The sequence below is a fragment of the Lepidothrix coronata genome, unplaced genomic scaffold (genome assembly GCF_001604755.1).
Source record: "Lepidothrix coronata isolate B3197 unplaced genomic scaffold, Lepidothrix_coronata-1.0 Scaffold130, whole genome shotgun sequence".
Classification (NCBI taxonomy): Eukaryota; Metazoa; Chordata; class Aves; order Passeriformes; family Pipridae; genus Lepidothrix; species Lepidothrix coronata.
In genome coordinates, this window is record NW_016690310.1 from 2,247,478 (window position 1) to 2,272,453 (window position 24,976).

Here is a 24,976-nt window from a genome sequence, read left to right on the forward strand (position 1 = left end):
CATGGGGAACATAACGAGGAGAGCAGATCTGGAGCTGTTTAACAACGCTCCCTTATCACGCTCTTTAAAGAGAAGTGGCGCATACTCGGTTTGCTGTTTACAGATTTGCTTCAGGCTGCAATTCTAAATACAGAATGTGGAACAGAATGTCTTTGAGGAGAGTTTTCACCCTGCTGCTTTAGCCCAAGCACCCTGCATCTTTGGCCCGCTTCTCTCCAACTTATGGCACTGGGCCAATTTCTGAAGAACACCTGCTAAGGTTAAAGGTTTCTGTCAGATCAGTTCCACAGCAGATACTGTGGTGTCCTATGTTAAGACATCTCCAGGATTTCTCTTTGCATTACATTGCTTTTTACAAAGTGCCCAGTCGTTGCTGCTGGCTTCATTCCTTTGCATAGTTCCACTGAAAGGAAAATGGGAGGAAGAAAGGATTGTCTCCACAATAAAGGAACGGATGAACACTAAAATAAGATATAATAATATTAGAGAAAAGGTTTCCTCCTACAGGGGTTGGATATTAATTGACTCAAATCGAAATTCAGTCAAAGCAGTGGAATTTTGAAAATGAATCAGCACTTCACACACTTATTTAGACTTTGAAATGTACTTTATTTGAAGCACTTCCTAGGATGCTGTGGAATCAAAATGAGCAATGTTCCATGAGTAGCCTCTGAAAAAACAGCAGAAAGAATGATCTGTTTTCTATGGAGATGTGTTACCAGATTGATTAACTCTTGTGTCTAAGAAAATCTCAGCTCTGTTTGAAATTCTTTCTGCTGCTTTTGGCATCTATAAAAGTGGACTCACTTCTGCTTTATAAGGAGCGAATGCATGGTGTCACTGTCTTAAAATTTAAGCACTAGTGAGAAACTCTCTTTATTGGCCACCTGTTTGAGCAAACCATTTGGAGACAATTTCTAACTTTGTTTCCAGAGGGTGAGAATTCAATCAAATTTGGTTGAAATAAATGCAAAAATTAAAGGAAAGTGTGGGGTTATAGGGAAAGAAAGATCTATACCTGGGCTTGCATAAGATTTATTTCCTTAGGAAATTACGCTACATAGACACATATATCCATGTTTGGCCTAGGTCTTATCAGACAGGTTATCACACTAGATGGAAGCAGACATTAATGCAGTCCAGCAGTAAGTATATTCCTTACCTAAAGAACATGTGGAGGGAACATCTGTATTGATATATGAGCATATGTGGAATAATTCAGTTGGAGAACACTGAAGTTACTTACTTTCCCTTTTCTGTCCCACCTTTGCAGAGTGTTTGGTGCTGCTATACTGCTGACGTCCTCCCTCAACATGCTAATACCCTCTGCAGCCAGGGTGCACTATGGATGTGTCATCTTCGTTAGGATCTTGCAGGGCCTTGTAGAGGTATGGAAAAATTATAAAATAACTAGTAAATGTGATAGGTGGTTGTTAGCCTTCAACTAGCAATCGAAGCTTTAGAAGGAAAATAAAAATTGTTTTCAATTTATTACTGATTTTGAGCGTAAAAGATTTCAAAATGTGAATTACAGCCATTTGATTTTCTCTCAGCTATAAAAGTACACAGCAATGTTTTCTCTGGCTAAGAAGCCACTGGGATATGTATTTAGCACTGAAGTTTCACTAAACCCTTATCCTGCATAAGGCTTCTACTGGTGTAATTCCCAACAGCTAGTTGCTGGCCAGCCTCACAGAATAAATATATAATAAAAAACTAAGGTTCTATCATAAGTCCCGACCATGCTTTTATTGGAATGAATGCGAGATTTACTGTAATTTAAAAAAGAAAAAAAAGTAGCCTTTCTTTCTTTCTTTCTTTCTTTCTTTTTCTTTCTTTCTTTCTTTCTTTCTTTCTTTTTCTCTTTCTTTCTTTCTTTCTTTCTTTCTTTCTTTCTTTCTTTTTCTCTTTCTTTCTTTCTCTCTCTCTTTCTCTCTCTCTTTCTTTCTCTCTTTCTTTCTTTCTCTCTCTCTTTCTTTCTTTCTTTCTTTCTTTCCTGGATAAAATACTGAAATGAGCATGAAACTGGTTACAGGATCTTCTTCCAAAACAGAAGGTGTTTTATAACCTTCTACATATTGCAGCTGATCAGCTCAACATTTATGATACCCCCGATATTTGCAAATAGTTATTAAATTTTTTCTAATTTTTGCATAGGAAACAAAATACCAGATTAAGAGAAAAGTGACTCATATATATATATATATATAACTATGTGTACATCATAATTCTTAATCAGGAATTTCATAGATAATTATTGTACATTTCATAATACATTTTCTAAAATTTCAACACCACAGATTTAGCTTTTCTGTTGTTGGTTAAAGGCTGATTTTGAAGAGAGACCTAAAAAGGTAGCTGGTTTAAAATCAAGTCAAATAATAGCATTCATTGATTTTCTTTACATGCTCAAGAAGGTTCATTAAAGACAAAGAGATAGAAAAACTTCTCTCTTAAAATTATATTTCTAAGCTCTTATTTTCTAGTTTTAAAGCAGTGGAACTTTTAATCTGTACTTCCTAAATTATATTTTAAATGTTTGATAAAAAAAATGAGAGTTGGAGAAATCAACCCAGTACTTGAAAGACTCCAGAGTGTGTGTGTTTTCATCTTTTCTTTGGCTTTGGTTCTTGTGCACTAATATTCTTTCTCTTTAATTATTTGCTCTTCTGTCCTGGAAGGGGGGGGAGCACAAGGAAACATGTTTTATGTCTGTTCCATAAAGCCTCTTTAACGATTTGGAGTGATACACAAAACTCATTTCAGTTGGAATAGATGTTGAAGTTTTTTCTGTGGCTGTGCTCAGACTTTGCTATAGGAATGCAAAGCATTCTGATCTTGTTCATAGTAATTAAAAATTAAACCTCATAAAAGACAATTAACTGAGGGACTGATCAGCATCAGCTAACCTGTGGCACCCCCATTCCCCAGGGGGTCACCTACCCTGCCTGCCACGGCATTTGGAGCAAGTGGGCCCCCCCATTAGAAAGAAGTAGGTTAGCAACCACCTCCTTTTGTGGTAAGTAACTTTTGCAACTTTGTCTTCCTTTCATTTGTCGTGTTACAAGTGCTTTGAAACGGAATTTTTCTCCCCTTTTCATCCCCACGTGTCTTGTTTTGTAGGTTCCTATGCAGGAGCTGTCATTGCAATGCCTTTAGCTGGGATTCTAGTGCAATATACGGGGTGGTCTTCTGTGTTCTATGTGTATGGTAGGCATTTTTGCTCCTTTCACTCCACTATGGTATGACCTTACTCTGCCCTTTCTAAAAATGTCAAAGCTACTGTTAAGAGGCAAAAAAAACCCAGGCAAGTGGGACTGTAAATCTAAAAATACAGATTTTTTAACAATGAAAGAATAGAACAAGGAAAGAACAGAATTTAAAGGAAAGAATAAGTAGGAAAGTAACATTCTCAGTAAGAAGACAAGCTAGTTCATAGTGAAACCTTCGTCACTTTTAGCACAAGCAGTGCAAACTGCTATGCAGATCTATAGGATCTCTGCTCACAGTAACGTTGCCCTTACATTTATAAAACTGCAAATTTAGAGCACCTGCCCTGAATAAGTTGTCCTGATTTTTATCTGAAGACCTGCAAAACTTTATTCACACTAGTTGTGCCACGTTATCTTACACTGATGGAAAAGTATGTCCACATTGATGTGGATGAGGGGGAAACCTTAGAGAAATTTGATAAACTACTCAGGAAGTGCATTGTTATGTTGAAAAAAATGCCCCATTTTGCAGGTAAAAGATTTAGTGCAGTAGTCAAACAGCAGTGGCCTAAAGCAGAATGGAACTTCACCTGCAGTTTGGTGAAATGAAATGGGAGCTGTTTCATTGCATTGCATTGTACAAATTGATGTTAAGATCAGTGAATATTCACTTACAGTGAAAGCATTCTGTAAATGAAGCAAAGACTACTTCATTGTGCTCCAGCTCTGCATGTATTTTGCACAAATATTATTTACAGAATCCAACTTTCTGTTGGAGAGTTATCTCTACTGAGATAACTCAGTAAAGAAGCACTAACAACAATTGCCACTTAAATTTGTTATAATTCTTCACAGATTTTTTTTTTCCCCTTGTTTGCTGCTTTACTGTGCATTTCTTTTTAAAGTCTTTCTTTCCATTCCAAAGGGAGCTTTGGTATAGTCTGGTACATGTTTTGGCTTTTGGTTTCATATGAGAGTCCTGCAAAGCATCCTACGATCACAGATGAAGAAAGGAGATACATAGAAGAAAGCATTGGAGAGAGTGCCAACCTCCTAGGTGCAATGGAAGTAAGAATATTACTCAGACACTGGTTTTCCTATGAGATAGTAAGAAAAACAAACGTCTCCCCTCACCACCCAAATGAAGACAACAACAAAAAAATCAAACACCCTCCTAAAAGACACAAAAGCACATTTCGAATAATTGCATTTTTTTGGGGGTGGGAAGATCTGAAATCTGCTGGTGGACTTCTGAGTAGATATTGCTTTTGCACTAAGAGAACACAGGTTCCATCTCCTAGTAGGTGACTCATGGAATTTAGCCCTATTTTTCTGCTCCAAAGTGTAAAAAAGAGATACAGCCACATTTGAAAGTGCAGCTTCATTTAGACTTTTACAGTATCTTGAGTTCAGGCAGCTAGTTTCCTTCCTGTACAGTAATTTCTGGAAGGGTTTTCCTCTTCCTAAAAGTGAACTGGGGGAAAAGCACTCCTGAGTGTCTTTTAAGGTCCCCAGAACATGAGAAAATACAAATCATGACTACTTTGTGTTTTGTTTGCCAGAAAGACTGCGAGTTGCAACAGAGTGTGCTGGGAGACCCTTAAGAACATTCCCCATTATTGTGATAATATTGCTGCACACGTTATCAAACCTCTCATAATCTTAGTTCTGTACTGCTTTAGTTCTCAAGAACTGTTAAAATTCTGAGAATTTTCCAGCCATTAATACTCCTATCATGTTAAATAGGAATTTTCTTATTTCTATAACTGCTGAAAAGCTTTAGAGTGTTTACTCACTCAAGAAAATTAAAAAAAAATTTTAAGCCTCACTTCATCTGCTCCAATTTTTACACCATCCATTCCCAGTAAACCCTCACTACCACTCTTCATTATTTTTTCTATTTGGTCAGATTGATTGAACTCGGGGATATATCATTTTTGTCTTAGTAAAAAAACTTTGTTCCAGATTAAATAAGGAACTGAAAATATTACAAAGTAATTTCTTTGATAGCTGGCAGTTTTAGGTGTTCTTGAGGGACGGTCTGAGCTGATATTCAATAACATTCAGTAGCATTCATGGTTTTGAAAATCTGATGTGAAATGAGCTACTTCAAAGGATGTCCATACAATTCTAATTTGGGCTGTATAAATTTCTGTCTATTTTTCATTGTTGCTTTTTAACTAAACATTGTTTTGGAAGCGATGATCTTGTATCAATAACTCATTTGCTTCTAAAATATTTAATCCAAAATTTTCCCCATAGCATCAAGTTAGATTTGCTGGCTGGCTTCTCATTATTTAAGTCCCACTTAATCCTTAGCTCTGACTTAGGTGCAGTTTAACAGATGTACAAGGTGTTGCATATGCCCATCTATGGGCTGTTTTTCTTTGAAGAAAAGCCATAATTCTAATCAATAGCAATCTAAATTCAGCGTGAAGTGATATTCAAGCACTTGTCTGGGTCTGGATCCTGTATTTGCATCAACACAGATGGGCAGAACCCTGAACTCCTGGAGAGGTGCTGGGACTCAGCAGGATTGTACTTCTGCCCATCTGTCTTTTTTTTTTTTTTTTTTTGGTCATTATGCAATTCATTTTAAAAATACAATAAAACAAACAAACAAAATATATTGAGCAAGCAAGCAGTTTCAGCTGAGGCTTTAAAAAAAATTACTTAGAATACCGGAATTAGAATTTAAATGCCAAAGTACATGCTTATAAAACATCAGGATGAAATCGTATAGTTACAGTGTAAAATCTTAGTTCTGTACTGTTGCCTTAGACAGAGCAACATTGCCTTTTGAAGACCTATTATTACTGTTTTGGGCATAGTATGTTCATGTTTACATGACTGAGATAATAACATTTGAACATGAGGGTTGTGATAAAATTGAATAGAGTTTCTCTGCCTGTGCATTTTGTAGTAATTTTTACTTATGTTTTTAAGTATAAAAACTTCCTTTACCCTTTATGGTAAATGAAGTCATTGGAATTCAGAGACATAAAGCTGTGCTTATGTGCACTTGTTGGAGTGTAGGTAAAACAAGGGTAAGAAAAGAGAAGATGGGTAGTTGGTAATGATCAACACGGTAACTGGATCCCCCTTTCTATGTTTCAGAAATACAAAACTCCATGGAGAAAATTTTTTACATCTATGCCAGTCTATGCAATAATAGTTGCAAACTTCTGTAGAAGCTGGACTTTTTATTTGCTGCTCATTAGTCAGCCTGCTTACTTTGAGGAAGTGTTTGGATTTGAAATAAGCAAGGTATGTAAAAAAAAAAAACATAAAGCTTTTATCTTAACTGAGTAAATACCAGAGCTGTACCTGTGGTATTTATTAGGAGGAGAAAAGTGTTCTGCATCTTTATCATGGATTTAAGTCTTAAATCTTATTCTTCCCAGTTCCTGTTTCCTTGACCAGCACAAATAAGTGAAGTAACAAGGACAAAGGATGGGATAGGGGAAGGTGGAGGCAGGATGAGATTTAGTGATGATCCATTTGGGGCTACATTGTGAGTTAAGTGCTCAAACCCAGACCATGCCTAGTTAGACAGGTATTAGAAAGGTATCTAGAGACCCATTGTACTTCCATCCCTGGTGCCCCAGGGGTTGCAGAGTCCCATTGAAGTTGTGAAACTAAAGAAAGCACTGACAAGTGTTTTTTTCTTGCACTTTAAAAAGCAGGACCATCTAATTCTAGGAAGGATAGCACAATTTATCACTTTTCTATATCCCCCTTTAATGTGGTGAGAACTGCTTCCCCTTTTTCACTTGGAAAGCAGAAGAGACAGTGAAAAAAAATATGAGATACAGGGATGATCAAAGGTCCCACAAGATTCATATGAAGTTGGGCTCAGACCTCATCATCAAGGCTAGGCTTTGCAAACGAAGATCTGGGGAGGTAAATATAAATACATGCAAACAAGCCTTCAGCATGTACAGTAAGCTTTCCACTAACACAGATTTCCTGCTTGTGAAAGTGCTGAGGGCTTGTGCCTTTGAGAGAACTGTATTCTTTTGATTTAGTTCCATGAGGTTCAAGTGACAGTGAGAAGAGTATCTTCTGAAGTGTTGCCATATTTTGGAATATTGTCAAAATCACACAATGCCATCCTGCTTTTAAAGATGGGCTTCCCTTTTTAGCTGGAGTCACTTTAAAAAGCTTTGCTGTGCTTGAAACATCATCTGTCCTGCATGCAATAAGAATGGCACTGTTCTATAGAATTAATTTGATCATTTTGTTCCAAAAGATTTTTCTTGGAGTGGATTCAAAGTTGAAGCTTCGTAAACAATGAGAGGAAAGTCAGTTTTCTGACATCTGCTGTGGATATGGATGCTCATAACTGAATAGTTATAATTTAGTCAGCAACACCTCAGTAACTGTAGTACCACAGTTTCTTCATAGTTAATATCTGGCTTATTCAGAGAAGCATTTATTCAGATGAAGGAAGCTCCCACACACATATATATATATATGCCATATATATGAACTGCAGTGAAATACACAATTTCACAACTTTAATTGAAGAGTAGAGAAAACTTGTTTTCTTTTTGTTCTTGTGGAGTCTGTCTGCTCTGCACGCTGGTGCAGCTCAAGTGAGGTGTCAGGTCAGCTGATGCACTGCTCAGACAGGAATCATGCAAAACCCCCTGTGCTGAAGCACTCTTACAGGTATGCACAATGAATTCCCTATAAATCTATTATTATGTATTGGAACAGCTATCACAAAATTACTAGGTCTCATTTTGCTAGTGTGTATAGCACTTCGAAAATCAACAGTGGATATTTTATCTTTCACTATGTACAGAGTTTTTCAGATAGACCTTTTGCCCATGTGAACTTTGGAGCTTGAGGAATGGTCAAAAATCAAAGGCAAATGGCAACTGTGCACGTGACGTTGATCCATAAGGAATCTGTCTAAGCATGTGAGGTTTGCTGCAAAGCTGTGCTGAACACCAGCAGAAATGTAGCAATTCAGTTTAACAGGTTTGATCATAAATTTTCTGAAATGAAAGGACAGAGGAACTATAAGTGAGGGAGAGAAAAGGCTTTAGCTTAAATATAAACTGTGTAAACAATCTATAAACAAGAGAGAAAAGGCTTTAGCTTAAATATAAACTGTGTAAACAATCTATAAACAAGAAGTGTCATGTCATCAGACATTCTTAAAATCATTTCAGGTCACTGGTGTTGTTCAGTTGATAAACCAAGTTAAAACTTTTTTTAGCACATAGCCTGACATTAAAAAAATAATAAATAATTAATTAGTTGCTGAATGCTTCAGGAAATGAAGAATCAATGTTTTCTTATGGTTTATACTTTGCTAATTCTAATTATTATTTTAGGTGGGTATCTTATCTGCTGTGCCACATTTAGTGATGACAATTATTGTTCCTATTGGGGGACAAATTGCAGACTTTTTAAGAACCAGGCAGATTCTTTCAACCACTAATGTGAGAAAGATAATGAACTGTGGAGGTGAGTCTTCCTGTTTTATTTAAAAGTTGCACAGATTTGATGTCCATATTGTGTTCTGCATAGAACAAACAAACTGCACAGTTTTACGTACTTAGGAAGCAATACTTTCTGCATTTTTTTATGTAGGGCAGATGCTGTTACTAAACAAAGGAAAACATAGTTGTTCTCATTCCCAGTTTCAATATAATTATTTGGTAGTGGAAAGAGCATTTAGGTTGTCAAAGAAACAGATGAGCTTTGGGTAATTTGCCCGCCTTTAGCTATTTACTCAGTCTTAGCTCCTCATCTAAACACCCTCTGCACTAAAACAGCCCAGTCTACCTGAAGTTACAGCCCTGACTTCTGAGATGTTGAAGCCACATGAGCTGTATCCTTGCTGTGACAAGGGCTGGAAAATTCATAAGCAGGTTCAGTGTATATTCCCGTGAGAGGTGGCTGGAATGACCTAACCACATCACAAGTATTTATTTTCATTTCAAAACTGACAGGAAGTAGCAATAAATTAGCATACAAAGAGTAAGATAAGGATTATTTGAGATAGGAAGAACACGTTTTTAGGGATGGAAGAAATACCTGATTATATTCTACTCTGAGGTAACATTTTGTTTGTATTCCTGAGAAATATCACCATATCCTAAGGCCTTCAGTATTTGAGAGGGAATTAAATCTGATGCCTGTGTTTATTTATTATTTCCCCAGGTTTTGGTATGGAAGCAACTCTTCTTCTCGTGGTGGGATATTCACACAGCAAAGGAGTGGCTATTTCATTCTTAGTTCTTGCTGTAGGCTTTAGTGGATTTGCCATATCTGGTAAGATTTTATTACTGTTATTACTAAATTATTTTATCCTAAGAGATAGAACCTCTTTGTTTTTATTGATGGATAGTGATTAAAAAGCTCCCTTGCTCTGGAATTCTCAAAGGATATTATTTGTGGTCCCTATAAAAGAAAGTACATTCAGTATTACATCTTTTACATTAGATTATTTCTGTACAAATACTTCAGTCTTTTTCATATTCATTGCAGCAAATTAGACTTTCTTCTCATTAAGATGCTAATGTGTGCTATAGATTTTTCTTGAAATTAAATATAGAAGACAAATGGACTGATATTACGCAGTGATACCGGAATTTACACATCTTTGTTTAAATATAGGTCTTTCACCATTTTTTCCATTGTATATTGGTTAATACCTCGTTAGTTTTGTATTATTTTATTAATTTGGGGCCTAAGTACTGGATTTTTTTTCTGAATTAAAATTCAGCTGTTTCCCTTTTCTGCTGATTCATCATCCCTTTGCCTTTGCCTTTCCCAAACACAAGTCACCTGACCTTCCATTGTTTTCCCACTGTGATCTTAGTATCCTCTCCCATGCTGGTTCCTTATGTCTCAAATGGGCTCTCTTTCATTTTGTGCCAAACACCTAAACTCTCCTTAATCAAATCCGTCCTTAATCCCACGTATTCTTCAAGGTATCATTCCTGTTTTTCACACCTTGGGAAGTGTGTTTCACTTTTTCTCCAAGTTGTCCATATCATACTGCCTGCTTTTTTCCCTTTTCCCTTTCTGAATCCAAAGATTTGTTTTCTGTTTTCACTTGCTTTGGTGCTTATTTTGGTAACAATTAGTTCTGTCTCTTTAGCTTATTTAAAAAGTTACTGCCTGTGTTTTCAATAGAATTATGCTGCTGGAGATGAAAGAGAACAAACAAACATTTATAAAAATTAATTAATAATTCAGTTGTAGATACTGTCTTTTTACTCCATGCATTTTACCACTGAAGAACAGAAGGGAACTCCCTTCTGCTGGTCTGTGTGACTCTATAGGAATATTTAAGTATTATAAGTCTTCTAAAGAAAAAGAAATGCAATTAAGCAGCCCAAATATGTCATAGTAAAATTGTGAAGTGATAGCACTACTTTCCACAAGTGAAGTAATGCTCTGCTCTTGGTGTGAATGTTCACTGACCTTTCTATTGCAGGATTCAATGTCAACCATTTAGACATTGCCCCAAGGTATGCCAGCATCTTAATGGGGATTTCTAATGGAGTCGGGACCTTGTCTGGAATGGTTTGCCCTATAATTGTTGGAGCAATGACAAAGAACAAGGTAAATGGAAATACAGTTTTCAAATCTTCCAGCTTAATACCATTGCTTTCAAGAAAAAGACCTTCCTATAATTCAGCTTGCCAGGATATCCATATTAGAGCCTGGGACTTGCATCCAGGGATGCAAATTTGAAGCATGCAGGTCGATGCTTTTGTGAAGTAATAAATTTTTCTAAGAAAGGCGGATATAAATAATTGGAATCCAGACACTCAAATGCTTTAGTTGTGCTGACTCACACAGTCTCAATCCCTAATTTAAATCTTTTGACTCAGAAGAGTTAGATAGATCTATGTGCTGATCTAATGGAGAGAATTTCCTCTTTACAGACACGTGAAGAATGGCAGTATGTCTTCCTCATTGCTGCTTTAGTTCATTATGGAGGTGTAATCTTCTATGGCATATTTGCTTCAGGAGAGAAACAACCCTGGGCAGACCCTGAACAGACAAGTGAGGAGAAATGTGGCTTTATTCACGAAGATGAACTTGCTGAAGAGACAGGGGACATTACCCAGAATTATGTAAATTATGGTACCACCAAGTCTTATGGTGCTACAACCCAAGTCAACAGTGGCTGGCCTAATGGTTGGGAGAAGAAGGAGGAATTTGTACAAGAGGAAGTACAAGACTCATACAACTACAAGGAAGGAGATTATTCATAACAAACCTAAATATTTGGTATATTTTGTAGTGTTTGTGATTAAATTCATTGTGATTGTTTGCACACGGAAATAAAATGTGGTATAAACATGTAAACACATATCAAACAGGAAGGTCTTACTGTAAAAAAAGTACATCAAAGTGCAATCTGTATGAGTTGTGACATGTTATCACTTTCATTAGGTTATATTTGTTCTATAAACATTAGAGTTTTAAGGGTTTACTGGTCAAAACTATAGAGGCAATTAGATACTTACAGTATACAAGAGCTAAAACTCATAACTAAAGATTAAAGCACAACTAAGCAACCAAGTTGGCACATCTAATGCTCTTTTAGCAAGCCAAAATTACTTGACCATTAAAAATGCACTTATATATTTGTTACACTGTATTGAAAGAGATTGTGTTAAAGACACACATTTACTCAGTGCAATGTAGGAATTGTGTGTTCAGCCCAGGACAAGAACTTTCTCAAAGAAGAAAGGTTGAGTCCTAGGCATTTACAAGGATTGATCCAGTTCCCTTCGTGGTGATTGTATCAAGCCTAAAGAACAAATAGGGCATATTGTATGTTTGTCGTGATTACATGCTGCAGGCTACTCCGTGATGAATAAAGGAATTATTTAGGAGTTTTATACTGAATGTTTGGGCACAAATTCTTATTTCTGTTGTTTACAGAACCTTGTGAAATTATAGATACTGTCATGTTCTTCCCTGCATTTATCAAGTAATATAAAAACAATATATAATATTAAGCCTGACTTTTCAGGCAGACCGTCAAATCCCTCTATCAAAAAACAAGCTTTATGATTCTATTCTTTGCAGTATATTCCAAATTTGTACTGGTGTCTTTAGAGAGAGAAAAAAATCAATATAACATAGCAAAAAATATAGTCTTTTACAAAATTCCAAAGAGAAATTTACTATGAGCAAGTAGCCCTATGAATGCATTTGTTTTGCAGAATATTTTGAAGCCAATAGAAGAAACAGAGAATAATTTAACCCTTATCTTTCCCTTAATAGCTTTCATATTTTTACACATCGTGCCACAGTTGTATACATAGATATAAGTTTATTGAAGATACTGTAATTATAGAAAATGTTGTTATTTTAGAAATCCCTGAAATAAAAGATGTATTTGTCTTTCGATTAAACCTAATAATAATGGACACTGAATATGAGTAACCTATAAACTCACAATAAACCAAAGTGGTAAATAACTAGTGTTGGGTTGAAAGAAGCCAACAAGCATCACGCTTGTCTTTTTATCATAACTCAACAGTGACTGCAACATTAGTGTACCAAGCAATAAGTGCAATGCATTACGAAGTGCATAATCTTCTAGACTATATATTAACCTTCATTTAGCTTGTTGTATATATTTGGGGTTGTTGGGATTGAACCAAACTGAACCAACTGAAGTTAGCAACACCAGACCACTTCTTAATACTCTAAAATGACAACAATGATCCATTTCTTAATTCAATCAAATGATTATTATTGTATGTAATAATCCATTCTGGATTCTTGGTCTGTTCATTGTATTGTGCTAGTGATTGGAAACCCTGCTACCGCAATATACAACTTGAGGATTGTTTCTTCTCCTTTTTTTTTTTTAAAAATGCAAACCATACCTTGACCTTAAGAAAAATAAAAAAAAGTATTTTGCTTTGTGCCTCAAAGTGATGTAAAACGTGACCATAGCTTTTGCTGTGTTTAATGAAAAAGATGTGGACTGTGTCACTTTCGTTGCTGCAAAAAGTGTTAATAAAATGCTCTATTTATCCTTTTATATAAAAAGGACCACCATGGTTTCTTGTAATTTTTAAATGCGTTTTAATGATGATCAAAGTGATAGTCACTGCAGAACAAATTCTGCTATCAGATTCCATCAAATATCAAATTCTGCTTGTTCCTCCTCTTGTGAGGAAGGCTTGGCCCAGGTGTGGAAGAGAAAGGAGGAAGGGGATCAGTGTGACAGACAGTGCAATGAAATTGGGAAAGACAGACTAGTCTGTGTTAGCTAAAGAGCTGGCATAGATCAGCACTCTCTAAAGAAAAAGAAAACCAGCACAGACCACTGCTCTTGGAATTTTTCCCTTTTCTTGATGGTGCAACAAGACTCCTTAACTGAAAAGTGTTACTTTCCATCCATTTTTAGATAAAGACTACAGCACTCAGTGACTAAGAAATCCTGTAGCAAAAGTGAGTATTTTTCTACTAAAATTTCTTCTTTTCAATGATTTTCTTTCACCAAGTAGAACAATGTGAAAACACCAAACTGAACAGAAGGCTTCAAAACTCCAGCCAAAGCCAGGCCCAGCGTTTTTCACCCGTAGGCTGATTATCAGGAGATGCTGAGTCAGTTAACAGGCAAAGTTACTGCTAATTCTTTTGCTGGGCTGGTGTCATGTTGCCATGGAGATTGCTGAAAGACTCAAAAGTGGGATAAATAGGGGCTGTAAAATTACTCGTATTTATTGTGGTGAGTGGACAGCTCAGAAAATGCAAACTAAATTAAAATCCATTCGTCTTAATTTTCAGTCTAATCTTAGAGTCTTGGAATTAATTACTGTTAATTTTAGAATTGTTTCAATAATTTCCTTTCATTAAGTGCAGGTAATTTTTTTTTTCTTATTAGCCTGACACCTTTTAATCACTTAGAACAAAGGAGAGACTTTAACCCAGGCATCAGACACTGCACTGTTCAGCATCTGCCACTCAGTGAGAACTCAACACTTGCCTGTAAATGCTATACTACTCTAGGAACCTCCACATCCTCTTTTTAACTCTCTGCTTTTACTCTTTTGCTTCCTCTTTCATTGGCAGAGCAGAAGAGTCCATTCTTCTGGGAAGGAATAGGAGCCTGATAGGTTTTTTTACTTTTTCACCAACTCCTATTCGTGTGAAAATACAGCAAGAAATCATCAGGAACATGACTGAGAAAGAAGGAGGGGGAAATGAAGAAAATAATTGGGTTCTTCAAAGACAAGAAGCAACAGCTGGATCTGCTTCAGGGAAAAGGAGAGTTGAGGGGACCTGACCCTTCATCTAAACTCCTTCATTTCTTCTCAGTAAAGAGGTTTTATGATTCTGCCTTGCTTCTTCAGTTTTATAAAGCAGCATTGCTAAAATATACCTGTTAAGCCTCTTCTGAGCTGTGCCCTTTCTGCACTCAGACTCAAAGACTTGCTCTGCAAGCGTGTTGCACTTGTCCAGTGCCGTGTTCCCTTTTTGGGACTCTCAGCAGCTCAAATCACCTCCGTTTATCAGACTGTGTTCAGAGGCACTTGGTGGTTTTGTCCTGTCACCGATTTCTGTCCTGTTCCACTGTCTGGTACTCCCTGCTCACTTGCTACATTGAAAAAAAAGGAAGAGAATTGTTATTCACATTTTTATTTATTGGTTACTTATCTTTTCAGTGAAGAACCGTAAGTAAAAGGAAGGAGCTGAATCCAGGCTCCACTAAAACTGTTGGAAAAGCTTTGCAGTCAGATGAGCTAGAATAATACCTCAGATGTTCACCTTTATGTCCTCAAATGATTCCATATAGACAGGACCAGTCAAATGGTGACAATTTTTAAAATATTTGAATCTCCATCAGTGGGATCCCTTCTATTAACACATACTCTTTGTTGCAGAGATAAAGCCATCACAAAGTGCTCTTTGCTTTCAGAGGTGATCATGAAATTCAATTGACCAAATTTCATAAAAACACTTTTCTATGGGGAAAAAGAAAGCCTCAAGGTAAAGGCTGAATAAAAGTTACAAAAGAATATCTGCAAATATGAATGAAATTCTATTTCAGCGTGAAGCTAGGAATAGGAATGAAGGTGGAAGTCAGAATAAATGTCACAGTTCAAAGCTGTACTGTGAGAAAGATAACATCACAGTCTCAGTTGCTGCCTCTGAAAGATGAAATGTTTTGTTCCTTTCATGATAAGCTGTGAAAGAATTTAAAGGCTAGTCTCAGTCTAGATTAACTACTTAACAGCAGATTCTTTTGTACTTATTTGGAAATTGTCTGTGTTTTTTGGTGGAACAATTTTCACTGCACTGGGAGTTTTAAGAGTAAATAATCAAAGGACCTAGAACTAGAGTCAGATATTTTAATTAGATATCTATGTATATCCTCTCTACCCAGCTAGTGTGTCTGATGTCACTATTCTAGCTTTGCTTAACACCTCCTCACTCAGCTGTAAACCAAAGCACAGCAAAGCATGAAAGGTATTATATATTTGCTTATGAACCACTACAGAAGCCTGTGTACTTACTTATACTGAGGTCAAGTGCTTAGGCAGCATCTTTCATGTTTGGGAATTACTGTCACAAAATGATTGTTGGCAAATGCCTCCTTGGTAAGACTTTTAACATAATAAACATATAGTTCTTGCAATTTTTGTTTTAGATGAAGCCACATTCTCTCGAACACCATAGGTGAGACATTAGAAAACAATAAAAAATCAGATTTTGAGTAAGAATTCAACCTGTGGAAGGCTCTTATCTGTAGGAAAGCAGGTAGAGAATAAGTATGAAACAGATGTAATGTCAGACATAAAATATATGACTAAGTTAGAAATTACAGGAAATAAAGCATTTTAGGAAATCTAAGGAAAAGCTTACAGAAGAGCTGATAAATCTCACTTTTCCATGTAGTGAGGTTTGGATTGGAAGGGACAGTGAGAACAGAAAAACACTTACAGGCCTTCATTGCCCTGAGCCTCCTGCTCTGGGACCCCCCACTTGCACCCCCAACAACAATGATGCTTGGAAGCAGAAAATGAACTAGATAAGAAAGCATTTAAACAATAAAGTATTGCATTGTTAAAGTTGGATGGCTGCCTTTTAATTAGAGTTTGTGTTGTATAATCAATTAAATGTGCCAGCCCTGGCTAGGTGCCACCAATGGCCCTGACTAAATGAGTCTGTGAGGAAGGCATGATAATTTTCTTCAAGGCAAACATCAGAACAACAAACAAAACTGTTAAGTGCTTTCAGTTTTAATCTGAAGTGTTCCCGTGTCATCTTCTTTTTTGTAAGTGTTGCTTTGTGGAATTAAAATTGAATCAAATACAGAAAACGTCAACTTTTTTTCTCAGTCGTGTTTTTCTGTGCAATTGTGTCTGGTCGTGGGGTCAATAAAGCACAAACTGTTTACCCTGCACAGGTGAAGCACCAAATTAAACGTGGTGTTGGAAAAGGTATTTGTTGGCATGCACAAGTCTCACAGAGCAAATCACAAGGCAGCACTGCCCATCTAATTCTGCCTTGGGAGTCCTAAAGGTGGGGGTTCACAATGGTTATTTCTTGACTGGAGATGTGGTGGGACTGTGATGAAGTGGATTGTCTGTGCTTTATGAGTCGGTATTCTCCATTGCATGAACATGCAAATCCCAGTTACTACTGACATATACCCTTTAATAACAAAAGAATAATAATAATCGCAGCAAAAATCTAAAAAAGGGCTAATTCATATAACATGTTTGAATACATCCTCCAAAAACTTTTCAGCTCATTTTAAAGAACCTGAAAATGAAATACATTAAAAAATTAATTACATACATTACATGTCATTTTAAAATATGTGTTTCAGGAAACATACTTTTGATTTTTTTCCCACATTTCTCAGTATAACTCAATCATATTTCCCAATTAAAACCATTTCTCTCTCATTTTTATATAACAAACACATTCAGCAATGAATGAGACAAATTAAAATCTAAGAAATCAGAACAACCTCATTGGTCCAATTTCTTCAAAGGACATTTCGTGTGTGTCTGTGTTTCATATGAATAAAAATACAAGGTTGGGGGTTTTTTTAAAGCATTTTCTAGTTCATTTTTTTTGTCCTTGGAATATCTTTATTAGCCTAGAAACTTGTTTATACAATGCCAAACCATCATTTACTCTTTGTATCACTGAATGTAAGTACTCCATGTTTTATTTAGAATAAAATCTTTTGGGATTATCTGTGGTTTATTTGTTCTTGTGCATCAATTTGACTTGAGAGGACCCAAAAACTACTTAGCAGAAAACATACAAGCTGAAATAATTTTTGTGGTATTGAAATACCAGTACTATTTAGCATTTAACAACTGGCACTCTTTTAAGATCTATTCCCTAAGTGATACTTCGATGCTCAGACCGTGATACTTTGGAGAATTGTGTGCTATCCTCTATGAAAACACCCAGTTCTGCTCCCTGTGAGGCAATGTGTTGGGAAGACACTGATGTTACTACAATGAAGACAAACCAAGTTCCTCAAAATTGTCACTGTCATGCCTGTGGCTGACCACTGCTGTGTGACAGCCCCTCTGCAAGCACCGCGATTCTGCTCTGGAACAGCCACCACCAGGCAGGACCTTACCCACAGTGCTTCTTCTCACTGGATTTCAGCCTATATCCCCACTTAAAAGGATGGAAGGGCTGAAGCAGAGGGAAGGCCCTTACTATGTTTTCCTCAGACTCAGAGGTCCTGGATTTGTTAGTTCTCTGTCAGAATGAAAGCTGTACCTACACGGGACTTCACAGTGAAGCGGGTCAGCCTGGGAGGAGTCCTGGGCCACGGCTGAGGCTGCAGGGAACGAGTCTCTCACATCCCAGCAAAACGTTCAAATCCTTCTGCCGCTGGATTGATCTCCTACAATCTCCTGATCTCTACTGTTTACTTAGCATGAGCTGGTGAGAGTATTTGAAGCAAAGAAAAGAGAAGTCTTTGTGACACAGGGCAGACAGGGCAAGACGTGGTTCCTGCTCACCGAGGGATGTGTCCGTGTCTGCCTGCCTTGGTGCCCACACAGCAGATGTTCCAGATGTTTTGGCTCCAGCATCAGTTAAGTAATACACCTGAATGCTCACTTAAGTTGCTGTCAGTCGTGAAAAAGGTTAGTCACACAAGAAAGACATTCTCACGAAATAACTAATTAAACAGCCTAGAGGCATGTGAGGAAAAAAACCCCTGAGATGACTAATAAGCAAACCTGAAGGCACTGCTTGGAAATGCTTATTTTCTTTTTAGCTATTGATTGATTTAATCTTGTGAATATATGACTTTCAATTGTGTTATAAAAATAAAACAGTGTATCATATGTAGGTTGATTTACAGCAGTATTTTGGTAGCATGTTTCAACCATTCCCTGTGGGATTGCTATTTCCTCTCTTGCTTCTTTCATTTCGAGCAACTTTGGCTTTCTTTGCTCTGCAATGAAATCACAAAACATGTGATTCATCCTGGAATAATCTCACAAAAATAATCCCAAAGGCATACAGAAAAAGAAAGGTGTGAGAAAGAATGAGACGGAAGACAATCCTCCAGCTGACTATGGGGAGAGATTTAAAGGTCACCATCAACACAGGCTGCAAAACCAAACAGCAGAAAATACAATAAGCTCAATTAGCAAAAGTGCTGATGTGTGAAAGTTAACTATCTTAATAACAGAGTATGAACATGTTATGTCTTCAAACACTTTTGGGCAACCTCATTCGCTTTCAGAATAAAAAGTCTATGTAATTTTCTTTAGGAGTTAGGATTTCCTTAAAAAGCTTTTTTTTAAGTAAATATGTTAGAGTTTATATGGACAAAAAGTGTTTACAGAGTGGCTTGAAGCCTGACATCCCATTAAGTGTGGCTTTGCTTCTGTTGCCTGAATAGACAGTGCAGGAGCCACCAAGACCCTGTGTCATCTAAAGTGAAATGGTGTTCATCTCCCAGGGAAAAATGCTGGAGTCCATAATTTCATTTGCTGTGTGTGGCCATTAATTTGAGATTAATAACAAAGTCCAGGAAGAAACAGAGATGAATTATTGATCTACTTTTGGGCACTAATTAGAACAGGTTTACAGTTAATCTCTAAAGCACTCTTTGTCTTGCATGCAATAAGAAAAACAAATTTAATTAGTCTTCTGTTGTTCTTGTGATTTATTGAATGTATGACAACAAACCAGCATCATATTCCTAATAAGGCATTTAAGAATGGACATTTTGGATTGCAGGCATCCTCCTCCTTAGTCTGTATCTGTAAAAGGAGCAGAGGTTGTCAGTAACAACTTTGACAGCAGTCAGGGTTTGGGGTAAATTTAGCAATAGACTAATATTAGATTTGCAGTAGATAAAATGCTTTACTAAGAAAATACAGTCACACTTTACCACTAGGACTTGATCTCAGGTGTTGAGTAACCTGTAACAGTGCCACATTACCAAGCAAGCAAACCTAGATTTTACAGCGAGTCATCTGTCAGCAGGATCCTCTTACTAATCTTAATCCTAAATCTCCCTGGAGGTGCTTAAGGAAAGACTGGATGTGACACTAAGTGCCATGGTCTAGTTGACATGGTGTTGCTCAGTCCAAGGCTGGACTCAGTGGTCTCAGAGATCTTTTCCAGCTGAATTGATTCTGTGATTCTGTAATTCATTTATATATTATTTTTAAAAGCAACGTATTTTAGATGATATGACATCCAAAGTGTGACATAATCTACCCATTAAACAGAAGAAATGAAGGTTGTCATGAAATAACAGTTCTAATTTCTTTGCAACTTTTAAAGTTCTATTTATGCTAACCAAATTCATCTTATGGTTTTTGCATTAACATTCACTATTACCTCACTACTTAATGTTTTTGGATTTATTATAACTTAAAGAACAGAAAATCAGAAAATCATCTCTCCTTTTTCTCTTGAGGCTTTGAAGCAGGTTTAAGTCCACAGACAGAAGAATAAACTCTCCTTGTGATTCCTCCTGCCTTCTGCTGCCTCCAGACGATGCTCAGACCTCAAACCGAGCATGTGCAACAAACACTTTCCAAAAATTATGATTGCTACACTCTGTGTTTATATATTTATACATGTGTGTGTGTATGTAAAGTCTGAAGATTGCAAAAACAAGTACCAGCAGTTGGGAGACATCATAATTAAAATCTGCATGTACAATCCTTCTCCACACACACTGTGAAACTGCACAATGGACTAATGTATTTTTCCAGGAGAGCTCCATGTCAATACACAAATTAATAAGATAACCTAATAAGCAGCTATTGAATATGCTGTTTTCTTCTCCTTCTTCAGTGTTATCACCCCATTTAAGTCCTGATTTGAAGACAGAATGATTATTTTCCTTGATTACTCTTCAGTAGGACTCATCACTGCAGTGTCCTGGTGCTCCAGACATTGATCCCCATGTCCTCAGCACCTGTGTAATATGAGGGCTTTGATTGCATACTTAATAGGAAACAAGATCAAACCCTGAAAATTATAATTAATTTACAGGGCACTAATTGGGGAGTTTTTAATCCTGATTTTTAAGAGCAATTGGTGATAAATGAAACTACCAAAGTTTATAATATAGCCTCCATATCATCTGCAGTTACAAATTCTCTGATGCCATCAATCAGATGCATCATCTGAGCATAATCAGACTGTTTCTTCTCTATCCTCCTCGAATATTTAATATCTATAATATGTTCTGCTTCTTTTTGTTTAATAGCTTGTTTATTTTCAGTCTAGAAGTTTTGGAATAAGAAAGAAGGAAATCACTTCACTGGAGTGGCATTCAACAGCCACAAGTAAAACATCATCTCCCCTTCCTAGTAAGTGGCTAACAATCCTCTGCCTCAGTCACCACACGTTTTTCAACTGATGCAACAAGTTGCTTTTTTTTCACCTACAGAAACCATTTTCTGTGTAATCCATCAATGATCTTATGAGAACAGCAGTGCCCAACACCCAGTCTGTGTTCCTTGACTCACCATCCATCAGCCCAAATCTGTAAACTGCAACGACCAGTGCAAATCTACGACCTTAATTTCATTTGATTCCTTAACCCGGAGGTTAAGGACAGCAAAATTTTTGTCTCTTATCTACCCAGTCTTTCCTTGTGGTTGGTAAGAGCAGCCATAAAGGTCTACATCACTCATGGAATCTTTTTCACAGGGATTCCCCCTGAGCTGGAACTCTGCAAGCAGATAAATACTCCTGCATTTGAGTACAATGAAGTGGGGCACTTTTCCTGAATTTCAGTAGACAAATGATTGTACATGCTGCTCTGGAGCCAAAATACCTCAAAGCATGCTTTCAAAAGCTTCAAGGTTTTAAGTATTGCATGTTGATTTAATTGTCTAAATAAGTAATTACCAATTTCTGAGAGGTTTGTTTCTTAATCTGTGAAAGAATGTCGTCATTTTTTCATGTGTATTGCAGAAAGAGATAAAACAAAATGGGACATGTTGATAGAAACAAAGCAACAGGGTTGCAAAGAGATAGTCATACAACTCTGGGAGAGCAGCTCTGCTGTCTTCAGGTGATTCAGACCAGTTCAATAAAAGTAAGTGTGTCCCCTGTACATCTGCCATTTAAATTTTGGAAGATTTCAGTTATGCCCATTTTTTATGAGTTAACACACATTGAATAAAAGGTCAGGCAAAAAACCAAGTAACAAATCAGTTTGAAAATGCATATAATGAAACTGCCAAACTACTTTATAAAAGACTTCTGTCTTCAAATATTTGGGAGAATTTTCCTAGCTATTTACTTAGAAATCAAAACCTTTATGCACATTAAAGCAAATGCAGGAAAAAAAACCCTTGAACAAACAGTGAATCATGTGCAGTTCAGTCTAAAAAAGGCAACTCCACAAGGAGCCACTAGAGTATAAGAAATTTCAGTTATTTGTAAATTCATGAGAAATATAGTTAGTCAAATCCAGGCAGTGAATGGTTCTGAGAAAAAGGGGGAAATTGTACAAACTGTACAACTGACAAAGAACATTTTGGCATCCAAATACTAAGAAAACTACTGAATATAAAATAAATAGCAACTGAGAATACAAAAATAATTTTCTATCTCGCAGCTGCCAGTCTAGTGGTGAAGTACATAGTTTGAAGATGTAGTCCTTTATTTACATAGAGAATGAATTGCTTGCTAGAGGCATGAATTATGTCATCTATCTGTCTTTGGTATTTCTGAGTTGCCTCTCTGTCTTTTGGTTAATAATATCTGTTTCTCCAAACAACTACTTTTAAAGAGAAAATTAGCTCCATTTCTTGAGAATACAAAAACTACCAGTGTGGCTACTGTATTAGAAAACAGCAAAAATGAGCTGTTATCTTCAAACTCTTCAACTTCTACCTACTCCTACTGTTGCACACTTCTGACATGTGTCCCACATCCTGTATCTCTCATTCCTGGAAGTGGCCGGTCCACCCACCCTACGTCAAGTTGATTAGATATAGGATCATATACCCCAAGAACAAGCACCATGGCAGGGGACTTGGAACTGGGTGATATTTAAGGTCCCTTCCAATCCAAACCACTCCATGATTCTACGGTAGGAACCTGATGTGATGACAACTGTTAGGATGTTCCTTTCAGCGAGATGAATCACTTTCAAGGTTTTCAGATAGGCTACGTTGCTATGAAGAGGAATAATTTCCTGATCAAAAATTTTAAACACCATTCAACATCAAATATGGAAAGTGTGTTGAGTTTCACTTTTATTCTCTCACAAGCACTTGTTTCCCCTGAATTGTAAAAATTTGTGACACTAAATCTTCCTCCCTTTCCTCCATTTCAAAATCTGACTGTCAGGACTCTGGCATAAAAAGACCTTGCAAATAGATAGCAACCTATTTTTTAATCTTCACCATCAAAATTAAGTATGCATGCTTGACTTCCTCTCCATCCCACCAATCGTATGCTCTGCTAACAAATTTGGCATTTGGAAGGGAAAGGATTAGTCACTGGAGCAGCGAGGGAGAACTAAGGATTCCTCAGAAAAGAAGTGCCTTCAAACCTTGTGTCTGCTACTCATCACTCCTTTCACATGAGGATTCAAAAATACTTGGCTTGTTTAATGGCAAGTTGCCTTTTTAAAGATAAAATTATAATAATAGGCCCTCTCTGACAGCTGCCCCATGGTTTGGAATATGAATACTGGTCCCAGGGGAGGCAGATGAGAGGCCAAAGTGCAGATGAAATGGGGAGAGGTGAAAGGTTATTAGCTTGAGATGGGTCTCCAAAATGTATCTTCACAGATCTTTACCACGTGGCTCTGCTGTTATGTGAACATCACTGTTTTAGTTCTGGAGTTGGGTGCTCTTTAATGCAGAGTATATATAAAAATACAGATAACATAGTCATCATATACATGATAGACCTGAAATAGCATTTAGCAATCTTTAGAAAAGATTATGAAACATAATAAAGAAAATGCCGTTAATATTAAGTATTATAATTAGATGGTGCATTAATTACATGGAGAGGAAAATCTTTAGACAAGTTTTCTTTCTTCTGTTCATAAATTATTTTCATATTTACCCAAATCACTCACTGTTATAAAATCTTAATTTTTCTGCTGTAGTCAAACATTGGCAACCACCAGTAATAATTAGCCAACTAATTTTACTACATGGACAGCCTAGGAATAGATCTGCACTCTCATCCCAGCAGCATCAGATACACAGAACCTGTGGAAACTGCTGGGAGCCTCTGTCAAGACTGGGAAATGGGTTATGCTCTGATATCACCAAGAAACAATTCCATTGTGCCCAGCAGAACACGGTTCCTTTAGCAAGAGAAGAAGAAAGCTGAGTCCCTCTTTGCTCAGGCTGAGCCCCTTTCAGGATAGCAACATTCAACACATATAATTTTTAGTGGCAGCCATGTACTGTCCAAGGGTTTACACACCCCTGACCCCGCCCAAGGTCTGCTAAAATCTCACGCAATATAATTGAGTTTTACTGTTTCCTCTTAAAGGTACCTGATATCAAGTAAATATGTAATGGAAATATTCTTGAAAGAGCATTTTAACTGAGAACTCGACATTTGGGAAGTATGTGAGTTATAGATGCTTCTGAAATTTCAATTTGTATATCTTTCTGTACGTGTATGGTAATATTTTTCAAGGATCAGTTGACACATTTTGCATTTATTTTATACAAAAAATGTACAGAAAGACAACATTGCTAAGAGCTCAAAAGCTGTTTCAAATTCTGCTTTTTAAAATATTTGAAGACCTAACTTATTCTCTACTTAAATGGCATTTTTAATACATTTTTCCATGCTTTTTTTTTGCAATATTTTATATTGATATTCAGTAAAAGCTTTTTCATCCAGAGAAACATGCTTTTATCACTCTGAGCCTGCCAAGAGGTCCCTGCAGCACTCAGAGGATGATCAATACTGTAGAAAACATCAGACACATCTCACTTGTTTCTTCTCCTTAAAGCACTAGCACATGGTGTACGTAACCTAATGCTTGAAAAATTCCCACAATGTCACGATTTCTGACAATTCTTGAGTGGGAGCAGAAGGTAAAAAATAATTAATTAGTAGTAATATCTTTTTCTCTAAAGAAAATTCAATGCAAGTTTGGAAAAAGAAATACTTGTTAGAGAAATACATAGAAAGAAATGCATATTAGAGACCCCTGAGTAGAGGTAGCTACGTGTGCAGTGGGCACTGTCAGCACAGCTAATTTCACTACTGGAGCTACCTCAAGAGAAAACTCAGTTGATTGTGGTCTT

At 36.8% G+C, this 24,976-nt stretch overlaps 1 protein-coding gene across 1 annotated transcript in view; it reads left to right on the forward strand.

Annotated features, from left to right (window-relative positions):
* Positions 1 to 13,259, forward strand: part of SLC17A6 (solute carrier family 17 member 6) — a 29,278-nt gene extending 16,019 nt beyond the window's left edge. The window contains exons 4-12 of the mRNA XM_017826801.1: positions 1,274 to 1,388; positions 2,932 to 3,019; positions 3,124 to 3,210; positions 4,138 to 4,280; positions 6,330 to 6,479; positions 8,561 to 8,693; positions 9,393 to 9,503; positions 10,675 to 10,802; positions 11,129 to 13,259. Of these exons, the coding sequence (XP_017682290.1) occupies positions 1,274 to 1,388; positions 2,932 to 3,019; positions 3,124 to 3,210; positions 4,138 to 4,280; positions 6,330 to 6,479; positions 8,561 to 8,693; positions 9,393 to 9,503; positions 10,675 to 10,802; positions 11,129 to 11,461 (1,288 nt within the window). The 3' untranslated portion in view covers positions 11,462 to 13,259. The remainder of the gene's footprint in view (positions 1 to 1,273; positions 1,389 to 2,931; positions 3,020 to 3,123; positions 3,211 to 4,137; positions 4,281 to 6,329; positions 6,480 to 8,560; positions 8,694 to 9,392; positions 9,504 to 10,674; positions 10,803 to 11,128) is intronic.
* Positions 13,260 to 24,976: the final 11,717 nt, after the last annotated feature.